The following is an 11,484-nucleotide window of genomic DNA, read 5'->3' as shown; positions in this document are numbered from 1 at the left end:
ATTTATAACTGTCTTTATTTTAATAACCTTTTTATAGCCATTTTTTTAATCAATGCTGGAAATCTCTGTAACAAAATGGTACTTACTAGAAGGGGTTACCAGGCACTAGGTATCACTCCCACCACAGGGAATATCCCTTTAAATAAACAAAAAAGCCAAAAACACACACAATTCATTACAACCAAAGTAGTAGAAGAGGAGGTTAATGATATGATCATACACTCCCCAAATTCCTCAAATTCCGTCTTAGATTGGACCCTGGATTTAAAGGCAATGTTCATGATGCAAATGAGGATGTATCCTCTGTGAACCTCGCACAAGTGCTGGCACCCTCAGGGTTAACTTTGCTACCTATACAGGATAGTCCATTAAAGGAGCTGATGTTAAGTTGGGGAGCTGGCCTGTAGTAATGGCAATGAAAACAAAAACAAGTCCTCCAACCAGCAGGAGGTAACAAATGGGGACAATGTTTCAAAAGTACCAGTTCCAGGCTGGTTCGTTATGATGATTGAAGGTCTTGAACATATCAAATCCTTTCTGTCAGAATGCAACAACTTCCTAACCACACTGGTTGAACTACATCAAAAAGATGGTTCTTAGCTTGGAGGAGCGGGCTCGGGAATGGAGCCAAGCAAAATTGGGGCACAAATAAACAACCCCACTGTTCAGAAAAGGAAGGTGAGCAGGAGAGTGGCTAAGAAGAAAGGGGGTAGTAATGTAAAGAAGAGTAACAATGTTAAAAATGCAAAGACCATGTGATACAAGAAAATGGAGTTTGAGAAACTCGTTAAACTGATTGACAAAAGTCTTAAGCAGAAAGCAGGTCCAAAAGTTAAGAAGGAAACTGAGAACGAGGAACTCAGTGGTGACACTGTTAAACACCAACTTGAAAATATATTTGGCCTCCCCCTACAGCTAGCCTCACTTACATCAGCACAGGATCAGGCCCAAGTGCCCGATATGCAGGACCCTTGGACACTAGCTTTACCGAGAAGGAAACTGGATCAGTTGAAGAGTGCAACAGATTTCAACTGGAATTTAGTACTGAACCACCAAAAGCTGGTTCTAGAGAATTATTCTAAGCCCGAGGGCCTTTTAACTCAGCATGAGTGCAAATGGCACTTGCTGATAATCTTGGATGCAATTCTCCCAGGCCTGTCTACCACAACGGCTATTGCCCATGTAGAATATTTCTGCTATAATTTTACTTATGCACGTGCAGTGGACATCTTTAGTGAGCGGGGCAAGGCCAGAGTTGTTTATGACTGCAGAGATGCTTTTGTTGAGAGTGGTATTTTAATCTCAAGACTATCTGAGAATCTGGCACTGCCTCTGGCATTAGGGCTCTCCCATTCTTTATACCCAAAAAATACACGAGAGAAGGAGGCTTGTGGCCTTACAAATTTATTTGAACCTGATACCATAGAGGGAATTCTTGAAGTGTCCAGGGGAGGGTGTGTATTTGCACAGATTAATCTACCAGTAAATAAAAGTGAACAAAGTTGCATCAGGAGGAAGTTAGCCCTTACACCTTCCAGTGATAATCCTGTGGGAATAATGCCTACCAGCTGGCAAGACATGCAATTCCTAGAAGAAGAGGAAATGGGTTCTCCAGAGAGGAATACTGACTTTGTTGGACATTTGATAAATGCTGCAGGCCCAGTAATCTCAAATGTTAGCAGGCTGAAGGAAGAGACGGGGGGCAGTAGTGAGACAGGCAAAACAACAACAACAACTACAATCAAATAAAAGATAAGGGCTCATCATCAGACAAGATGAATGACCTATGTTGTCAGAAGGGTGAATATACAAACACAGGCCACTCCCTGCAAAATGCAAAGGTGACTCCTGGCCCACACAGCCCTGTCAGAGGAGTGAAGCCATCTACACTGGAGTGACAAAAAGAGTCTCTCCCTAATAATATCTCTATCAGGCTGCCATTAAATAGTGTGACAAAACCTAAAACCCAAGTCATACAGCCCAGGGAATACTGGGCCATATTCATACTCATATTCAGGGAATACATCACCCACGTCTGGCAATAAGACCCTTAGTAGCCATAAAAAAAAGGTGTCCCCAACCAGTCGTGTCCGACTCTAGGGTGCGGTGCTCATGCCTGTTTCTAAGCCGAAGAGCCAGCGCTGTCCAAAGACGCTTCCGTGGTCATGTGGCCGGCATGACTGAACACCGAGGTGCACGGAACACTGTCGCCTTTCCCGCCGAAGCGGTACCTATTTACCTACTTGCAATTTCTTGCTTTCGAACTGCTAAGTTGGCAGGAGCTGGGGCTGAAGACGGGAGCTCACTCCGTCACGCAGCACTCGGGTCTCGAACTGCTGACCTGTCGACCTTCCAGTCTGCAGTTCAGCGTCTTAACCACTAAGCCACCATGGCCATAGTCCCTGGCAATTAGTAGCCATAGTCCCTGGCAATTAGTTTCTGACCAACCCAGACTCCCTGTGCAGCTGGTGGAGCCTGATTATGACCAGCATTTGGATAATAAAGATGCCTCCTTGGTAGGTCCTGCTAAGGACTGGATATCGGTGAGAGAAAGACAAAGTCAGTCTTTAAACCTCCTATCATGGAACATCACGGGATGGAGGAATAAATCGGTGGATTTGGATTTTACCCACTATCTTCATACCTTTGATACTGTTTGTCTACAAAAGACTTGGCTCCTGGAGAAAAACTCTTTAAACTTACAAGGATTCAGGACATGGGAACAACCTGCCCCGAAACCCTTTTCTGTAGGTTGTGGCAGCAGAGGCTTGGCTATCTTGATTTCCTCCACTTTAGAGGTGGATGGAATAGAGGTTGCTGGGGTAGCCCCAATTATTGGCAGGTCTTAATCATTCAAGTCTGTAAGCTGAGGGTCCTAATTTGTGTAAATGTCCACCCTCAACATCCCAAGCCATGGGTTCTCAGGTTGGCTTGTGTGTGGTTAAGAAGCCATGCTGAATCTTCTGCACAGGGTTTGGACATCACAATAAGCCATGCTAACACAAACATGCTCACAACCCACTCTTATGACACACGAACCCAGTCACTGTGGATCGTACCTGGGACTGCTACCTCCTGAATGCAAGCATTCATTTTACGACTATGATCCTTCCCAGCTATGGCCTTCAGCTGGCCAATGAGACTAAGGATTGCATCCAGAGAAAGACACTCATAACAGGGCTGGCGGAAGCAGACTCGCCCTCTTCCCCCAAGGCAGCCCCTTGCTAAGGCTCCCCCTAGAGTTGGGGGACTCTGCTGAATTGGGTGGACTGTGGCGCAGGGAGTTGGCTGCTGCTGGAGCAGGGGGAGGGGGGTCAGCTCCTGCCAGCCCTGTTATGTGTGCCTTTGTCTGGATCTAACCTGAAATTTTGAATTTCTTTTAAAAGTACAGGTTTCTTTTTAGTGTATTCCTACCAATCTTTGAGGAGAAAGTGTGTCAAGTGCTGCTTCCCTACCTTATGTTATTTTCCAGTCATTCGCTGGATAGCTTGGTTCTTTCCATTTTAACAGAACATACAGAATACCTATCTCACGAGAAGAATGGAGGAAGTGCAGGTATCAGATTTTGGTGCATGAGCTCCTTCTCCCTTGCTTCCCTGTGTTAGGAGCTTTGTCCTTGCAGCCCCAGTTGCACAAGTGAAATTGAAATTCCTGGTGGATGTTCCTTGTTGAAATCCTGGACAGGGGATCTGTAAAGGGGATCTGAAAGAATGGTGCTACTATTAATTCGCCCTTTATTCTTTGCGTTCTCCCTCGCTGAGAAGGGTCTGTTGTTTGCACAAAGTGTCTCATCACTAGTTTCCACTGGAGTGCTCCTAATTCTCTAGAAGTGGGGGCAGAGTGACAAGGTCCTATGTTGCATGTCTTGATGAGAACAGTTACCTGGCTAGGTCTTTCATACTCTTGGTCTTGTACTGCAGATGACTACAAAGAATCCCAACTTCTCATTATGGGGAGGTTTGTTTCCGAGGTTCACTGACTCCATAAGAATATTTTAACTTATACCACCTCTTTTGCAGGGGGAACATTACACCATTGTTGGGGGCAGGAGCAACTTCTGAGTGAGGACAAGATTCTGACTTACTTCCATTCCTCCCCTGCCACACTCCAATTCAACCCAGTTTCCTCCACAGTACTGGTGAAGTCCTGGTGGTGAAAGAATTTTCCCAGGGGAGTTTCCTCTCTGCACAAAGTTGTTGCTCCTCTACTAGCTTGGTGTTGTGCTCCACCTGCACCCAGGGATTGGAGAACAATTATATACTACTAAATGGGCATGTCAGGGATGGGATCACAATGGTACTTTGAATATAAATTGAGATATTACATTAATTTCATCTTTTCCTTCTGAATTAATTTATTCTACCTGTTACATTCTGAACTGCTACCAATGTGCAGCAGTTGCCACCTAATAGCCCAATCATACCAGGTAATTGCTTTCCACAGGATTTATTTTGCATATTCTATTCTATTTTGGATTCTTATCTCACCCTTCAAAAAAGGTTTACGTAAGGCACTTTCACAAACACATAAAACAAAATATACTAATCATCTACATATGGTCTCATCCACAATACATTCTAGACCCTGGCTTCCCATCACCTTCCATTATGGCAGCAAACAAAACAGAACAGGATTTTTTTGTGATTACTAATGTATTCCATCTTTCAACAAGAAAGGCATGATTTTAATATCACTTAACAATATGTTAAAAATTAGTCAAGTAGTCTTCAGTGTTAATACAGTTACACAATTTTACTGATTAGATATGCGAGTACTCTTGTTTGGTAAACTTCCTTCTGCAAGTATTATTTACACAAGCTGACTATAAATCAGGGATCAAAACACAAATAGCTTAACTTGTACATTCTTAACACTAGATTGTGAAAAACAAAAGTAAATGCTTGTCCCGGAAGGTTAATTTTTCCATGACACTTTGTTCAGAGAAGTCTATAATAGCAGAAAAGAGCAGAGTTGGATGGATCCATTGCTCTGTATAAAGGACAAGTCACAGCAAAATGGCAAAAGCCACGGCAGCTGAGGCAAACTAGGAATTTTGTTTCAATGCAAGTGCTTAAAATCTTTGAGGCCAAGGTTTCCCCCCAAAACATGCTATTGTTCCAATTCCAACAATGGCAGGCTACAATCAGGTAAGTCCCATTCACAGACTCCAATCACAAAAACTAACAAATGTAAGGAGAAAGCAGCAATTTTTCAGTCTTCCAGAATAATCAGGGAAAAGGCTAAATTATCAGTGAAGATCCACGCAGCACTGCTAATGAAATTGTTTCAAGGTCACAGCAGTTCTCAGCACAGGGGAAAGTGAAGTTAGTCATTCATACTTCATATTGTGTCCTCTACTGGGCAGCAAAGGTGGTTTTCTTCAAGCTAAAATTGGACCAATTGATGGAAAGTCGTTGCCTTGTTTGTCTGGCAGAATCCAAGCAGAACCTGGAGGAAACAAAGAGGAAAGCTATTACTTATCAAGGAACGATATTATCTTCACAATTTCTTTTTATCTGTTACCAAACATTAGCTTTCTAATAACTAGCTATTTAAACTATAACTTATTAATGCTTAATTGTAGTTGCCTTTAACCAAAAAAGAAGAGAAAATGTAGACACATTATCATCACTCTAGATAGGTCAAAAAGTTCTGACATAATTACTATTAAAGATAAAGATGTTTTATGAGAATTATCCAGCCAGCATCCACTTACTAGCAAACAGCCATCACACACACAACCGCAACACTGACATATAGAACTGGGCTGCATGATAAAAATAAGCAATTGTACTTGCCCTTAGAAAATCTAAGATACGTGGTGAAAAAAAGTTTGTGAACCCCTTAGGACTGTAACATATTTCCAACCTAAAATGCTATTAGATCTTAATCTAACCCCATAATCCTAGATAAAGAACAATAGATAACCTGATTAAACAAATGACATACAAACATGATGCTTTTTCAATATGTATTCATCCACAACTGATTCAGCATTCAATATCCATGTGTGAAAAAGTATGTGAACCTTTAGATTCAGTACCTGGTGGCACCCCCTTGAGCAGCAATGACTTCAAGTAAGTGTTTCCTGTAACTGTTGGTCAGTCTCTCACATCACTTTTGAGGAATTTTGGCCCATTCCTCCTTATAGAACTGCTTCAACTCAGTGACACAGGAGGGCTTCCTTGCATGAACAGCTTGCTTCAGGCCCTGCCACAGCATTTTGATGGGTTTAGGTTGAGACTTTGACTAGGCCATTCTACAACATGGAATTTCTTCTTCCACAGCCATTCTTTTGTAGGTCTGCTTCTATGCTTAGAACATGTAGGAAGAAAGCTATAAAGCACATGGTCTTCGATGTCTATATACTAATGCCCAGAGTATGGGAAACAAACAGAACGAACTTGAACTCTAAACACAGGAGGGAAATTATGACTTGATAAGTGTAACTGAAACTTGGTGGGATGACTCCCATGACTAGATTACAGCAACTGAAGGATATAACTTGTTCAAAAAGAACAGGAGGAACAGAAGGGGAGGTGGAGTTGCACTATATGTTAAAAACACGTATCTCTGCACAGAAATACAGGAGGATGAGCTTGGTAGCCCCAATGAGAGCACCTGGGTTAAAATTAATGCAGCAAAGAATAACAGGAACATGGTGGTCAGAGTCTACTACCGGTCACCCAATCAAGGAGAAGACGAGGATGAAACTTTTGAAAAGCAAATTGCCAAGGTTTCAAGGAAGCATGATGTAGTAGTAATGGGGGACTTCAATTTCCCCAATATTTCTTCGGAGACAAATTCTGCAAAACATGGCCCCTCCAAGAGATTCCTTGTGTTGCTGATAATTTCCTCCTACAGAAAGTACAGGAAGGAACTAGAGGATCGGCTATCCTTGACTTGATCCTAACTAACAGAGATGACTTAGTGGATCAGGTAGCAGTTATGGGAACTATGGGGGAAAGTGACCATGTAATACCTGAGTTCTTGGTTCTAAAGGAAGCAAAAGCCTAGTGTAGCCAAACTCGTACCCTGGATTTTAGGAAAGCTGATTTTAATAAACTCAGAACAATGATCAGTAAGGTCCCACGGCAAGCGACTCTAACGAGAAAAGGAGTCCAAGATGAGTGGGAGTTTTTAAAAATGGAAATTCTCAAGGCACAATTACAAACAATTCCAACAAAAAAAAAAAGGCGGAAGACAACAGAAGAAGCCATTGTGGCTTTGTAAAAAGCGTAGAGATGACCTGAAAAGAAAAAAGGGACACATACAGGAAGTGGAAGGAAGACCAAGCAACAAGGGAAGAGTACAGGCAGGTAGCACAGAATTGCAGGGATGGCATCAGGAAGGCTAAAGCTGAGAATGAGCTGAGGTTAGCGAGGGGTGCCAAAAGCAACAAAAAGGCTTTCTTCAGCTACGTGCATAGTAAAAGGCAGAGGAAAGAAATGGTTGTTCAGCTATTAAATAAGGATGGCAAAACGATAACAGATGACAAAGAAAAGGCAGAGGTGCTCAATTCCTACTTTGGCTCAGTCTTTTCTCAAAAGAGGGTCTATGACCCACCTGGCAAAGGCGAAGTACAGGCTGAAGGGGCAGGATTGCAGCTTGAGATCAACAGGCATATGGTCAAGGAACACCTAATTACTTTGAATGAGTTCAAATCTCCAGGGCCAGATGAACTGCACCCTAGAGTAATAAAGGAACTGGCAGAACAGCTCTCAGAACCACTGTCTATTCTCTTTGAGAAATCATGGCGGACGGGTGAAGTGCCAGATGACTGTTGTCCCTATCTTCAAAAAGGGCAAAAAGGAGGAACCTGGGAACTATAGACCAGTCAGTCTGACATGGGAAAATTCTGGAGCAGGTTATAAAGCAATCCATCCGTAAGCACCTTGAAAACAATGAAGTGATGACTCGAAGCCAATATGGATTTGTCAAGAACAAATCCTGCCAGACGAATCTGATCTCATTTTTGGATCAGGTAGCATCCCTTGTGGACTGCGGGAATGCTGTGGACATAATATACCTCAGCTTCAGCAAAGCTTTCGACAAAGTGCCCCATGGTATCCTGATGAGCAAACTAGCTCAAAGTGGGCTAGATGAAACAACGATCCGGTGGATCCACAGTTGGCTACAGAATCGGACTCAAAGAGTGTTTATCAATGGGATCTTCTCAAACTGGGGAGAGGTAACGAGCGGGGTACTGCAAGGCTTAGTCCTGGGCCCAGTGCTCTTCAACATTACTTGAAAGGTTGTCACAGAGAAGAAGGCCAGGATCTCTTCTCGATCATCCCGGAGTGCAGGACACAGAATAATGGGCTCAAGTTAGATGAAGCCAGATTCCGGCTGAAAATCAGGAAAAACCTCCTGACTGTTAGAGCAATATGATAATGGAACCAATTACCTAGGGAGGTAGTGGGCTCTCCCACACTGGAGGCATTCAAGATGAAGCTGCAGAGCCATCTGTCAGGGATGCTTTGACTTAGATTCCTGCATTGAGCAGGGGGTTAGACTCGATGGTCTTATAGGCCCCTTCCAACCCTACTATTCTATGATTCTATGATCATTGTCTTGTTGCATGACCCCCTTTCAGTTCAGGTTCAGCTCATAGATGGATGGCCTGACATTCTCTTCTAGAATCTTCTGATACACTGCAGAATTCATGGTTGTGTCAACGACAGCAAGTTCTGAGGCAGCAAAGCAGGCCTAAACCATCACATCCCACCACCATGCTTGATTTTGTTCTTTTTTTCGAACTTAGGGTTTGTTTTTCACCAAACATAATGTTTCTCAGTGAGATCAAAATATTCTACATTTGAATTGTCTGTTCATGTTGTTCCAGAAGTCTTGGGGATCATCTATGTGATCTTTAGCGAAATTCAGATGGGCAACAATGCTCTTTTTAGAGAGCAGTGGTTTCCTCCTGGCTAATCTCCAATGAACACCATTCTTGTTCAGTCTTTTTCTGATTGTTGAGTCATGAACACTCACATTGGCCAAGGCGAGAGCGACTTGCAGATCCTTGGATGTTACTCTCAGTTTCTTTTTGATTTCCTGGATAATGCGCTACTTTGTTCTTGGAGAGATTTTGGTAAGACGACCGCTCCTGGGTAGAGTGAGTGGTCTTGAACCTTCTCCATTTGTAGACTATCTTGACAGTGAATTGGTGGAGCCCCAAATTGTTAGCAATGGTTTTGTAACCCTTTCCAGACTGATGAGCAGCAGTAACTGCTTTTCTGAGGTCCTCAAGAGATGTCTTTTGATCATGGCATGTTGTGGTTCCGCACAACCGTATGGTGAAGACCAAACTCACAAAGTTTCTCATCCTTTTATAGAGTGGGGCCTCCCAAACTCACCCCTGAAGATCTACCTAATTACTTAAACATCTGATTCTAATTATTCCCTTTAACTATGCTGATGCAACCAGGGGTTCACTTATTTCTGCACATACCCTGACTCTTAAGTACTCATTGTTTGCCTAATTTGTACATTGTTTTATTTCACAAGACACAGAATTGGTTAATATAAACCCTACTGGATATTTAGAAAAGGACTGGCTTTGATTCATGAAGGCTATCATGGTAAAAACATGAAATTTCCATAATTATCATTAGAGTTCACAAACTTTTTCTCACCACTGTGTTTTGTTTTGTTTAAATGTCTCATTACCTGGAAATAAGTCCTAGTGGAACTTAATCTCTGGTGAGCATGCATAAGATTGCAGTCTTCAAAATATTTTACAAAAACCTATTTAAAAATGTATGTTTATGACAGTTTAAACATAATACTTATTTAGTCATTTCCTTTTAAGAAAAAAACCCAGTCTAATAGCCTGAAGCCATAATAGAGAAAGGCAACCGGTGACCCAGGAGTCCAGTTTACACCAAAGCCTTCCCTATCCCAATAACTCCCGTATCACAAGGATCCCCCACCCTTATTATGCACTGTAGCTGCTTTCTCCTGCAAACAAGCTGAAACACAAAGGGCTCTGTAACACCTTCCTCAGTGTAAGCTACAACAGAGGGTTTCAGGATGACATCAGGTGGTGAGAGCCTGTCTGTGGCATTACAGGCAAGGGCCTGCCCTCTGGCAGCAGCAGGTCTTAGGCTTCAGCGGGGGAGCCGGCTTCCTTTCACATGGACTCTTCTCCACCGGGGAAAGCCCGAGTGAAGTCAGCTCCCCAACCAAGGCAGTGGCTGGAGGAGTGCTCGTTCCCGCTGATGCCTCGGTCCAGAAGCCTGTTTGCTCCACCCGGAAAGGAAAGACTGGGCAAAGCAAAGCCCATCAAGGCACTGGCTTTGCTCCTCCTTTGTGTTTCCCATGTGGGGCAGGGCGGGGGAGTGAAATGGACTCAGCCAGCTTTGCTCCTCTGTCAGATTCCCCACACTGAAGACAATGGAGGAGCAAGGCAACTGAGCTGAGGCTCTGTCACTCTCCCTTCTGAGGGGAAGGGCTTCAGGGAGGAGCCTCACTTGAGGCTGCTGACCCCATTGCTGTTTTAGGTGCAGCATAATTTAGGTACAGCTTCAAATTCCTTGTCAGGCCTCTGCTTGGACAAATCATACCCTCAGTATAACTACCTCATAAGCTTGTTGCTAAAGAGAGAGAGGATACATGGTTAACACATGCAGATTATACACACACACACACACACACACACACACACACACACTCATTCATTCATTCATTCCTTGGTTGTAGTTTTCTTGTTAGCACAAAAATGCAAAGATAGAACAGTACAACAGTGGCCTTGTGGACTTGCCAGCATGTCTGTTGTAAAGTGTAAAAGAAGGGACTAATATAACATTGTGCTTTGTGAGTTTCTTTGTCCTACCTGTGTTCCTGTTCTAGAAGAGTACAAAGCACTGTAGTTGTAACCAAACCAGATAAAGCATACTTTGTTGTTAAGTCCAAAGTTACATAATATATGTAACACACATAATGTACATACACCGACAAAGTGGAGCTGAACCCGTAAGCCTATTCAGAGACAAAGAGCGGGAGAGTGACTGGGTTTGCACAACATGCTAACCCAAACTCAGTGCTTGAGTGTGGGTTGTTGTTGAACTGTGGATTGTTTGCTGAACCGTAGGTTAGAGTGTTGTCTGAACCCAGGACAATTTCTGCAGGGTGCCTTGTTAACCATGTAGTGTGGCTTATTCTTCGCAAATGAGCCACCTTGAGAACCCATGGTTTGTTGTTGGGTTGTTCAGGGTGGTTAACAAGCCACCCTGCATGGTTAACAAGCCACCCTGCACAAAAAGTCCTGGGTTCAGACAGAAAGGTCCTGGGTTCAGACAACACGCTAACTCACGGTTCAACAAACAACCCACGGTTCAACAACAACGTTACCATGTTGTGTGAACAGCCCCAGAGAGACAGTTCACATGACACAAAGGTGGTTAATAATAACAAGCCACTGTGGCTTGTTAACCACCCTGCGCATGCCACTCATGGCCCTGCCCAATTTGTGTAATTCCC

General features: G+C 43.3%; 1 protein-coding gene across 11 annotated transcripts in view; it reads right to left on the bottom strand.

The window, feature by feature from the left end:
• Positions 1 to 2,391: 2,391 nt before the first annotated feature.
• FAM193A (family with sequence similarity 193 member A) overlaps positions 2,392 to 11,484 on the bottom strand; it is a 93,782-nt gene continuing 84,689 nt past the window's right edge. For all 11 annotated transcript variants that reach the window (XM_084850811.1, XM_084850812.1, XM_084850802.1 and 8 more), the window contains one exon: positions 2,392 to 5,448. In XM_084850811.1, coding sequence (XP_084706937.1) covers positions 5,355 to 5,448 — 94 coding nt within the window. In that variant the 3' untranslated portion in view covers positions 2,392 to 5,354. The remainder of the gene's footprint in view (positions 5,449 to 11,484) is intronic.

The sequence above is a fragment of the Heloderma suspectum genome, chromosome 4 (genome assembly GCF_057233095.1).
Source record: "Heloderma suspectum isolate Gila_16-S chromosome 4, 16-S_ref, whole genome shotgun sequence".
Classification (NCBI taxonomy): Eukaryota; Metazoa; Chordata; class Lepidosauria; order Squamata; family Helodermatidae; genus Heloderma; species Heloderma suspectum.
This window is presented reverse-complemented; position numbering and strand designations above follow the sequence as displayed.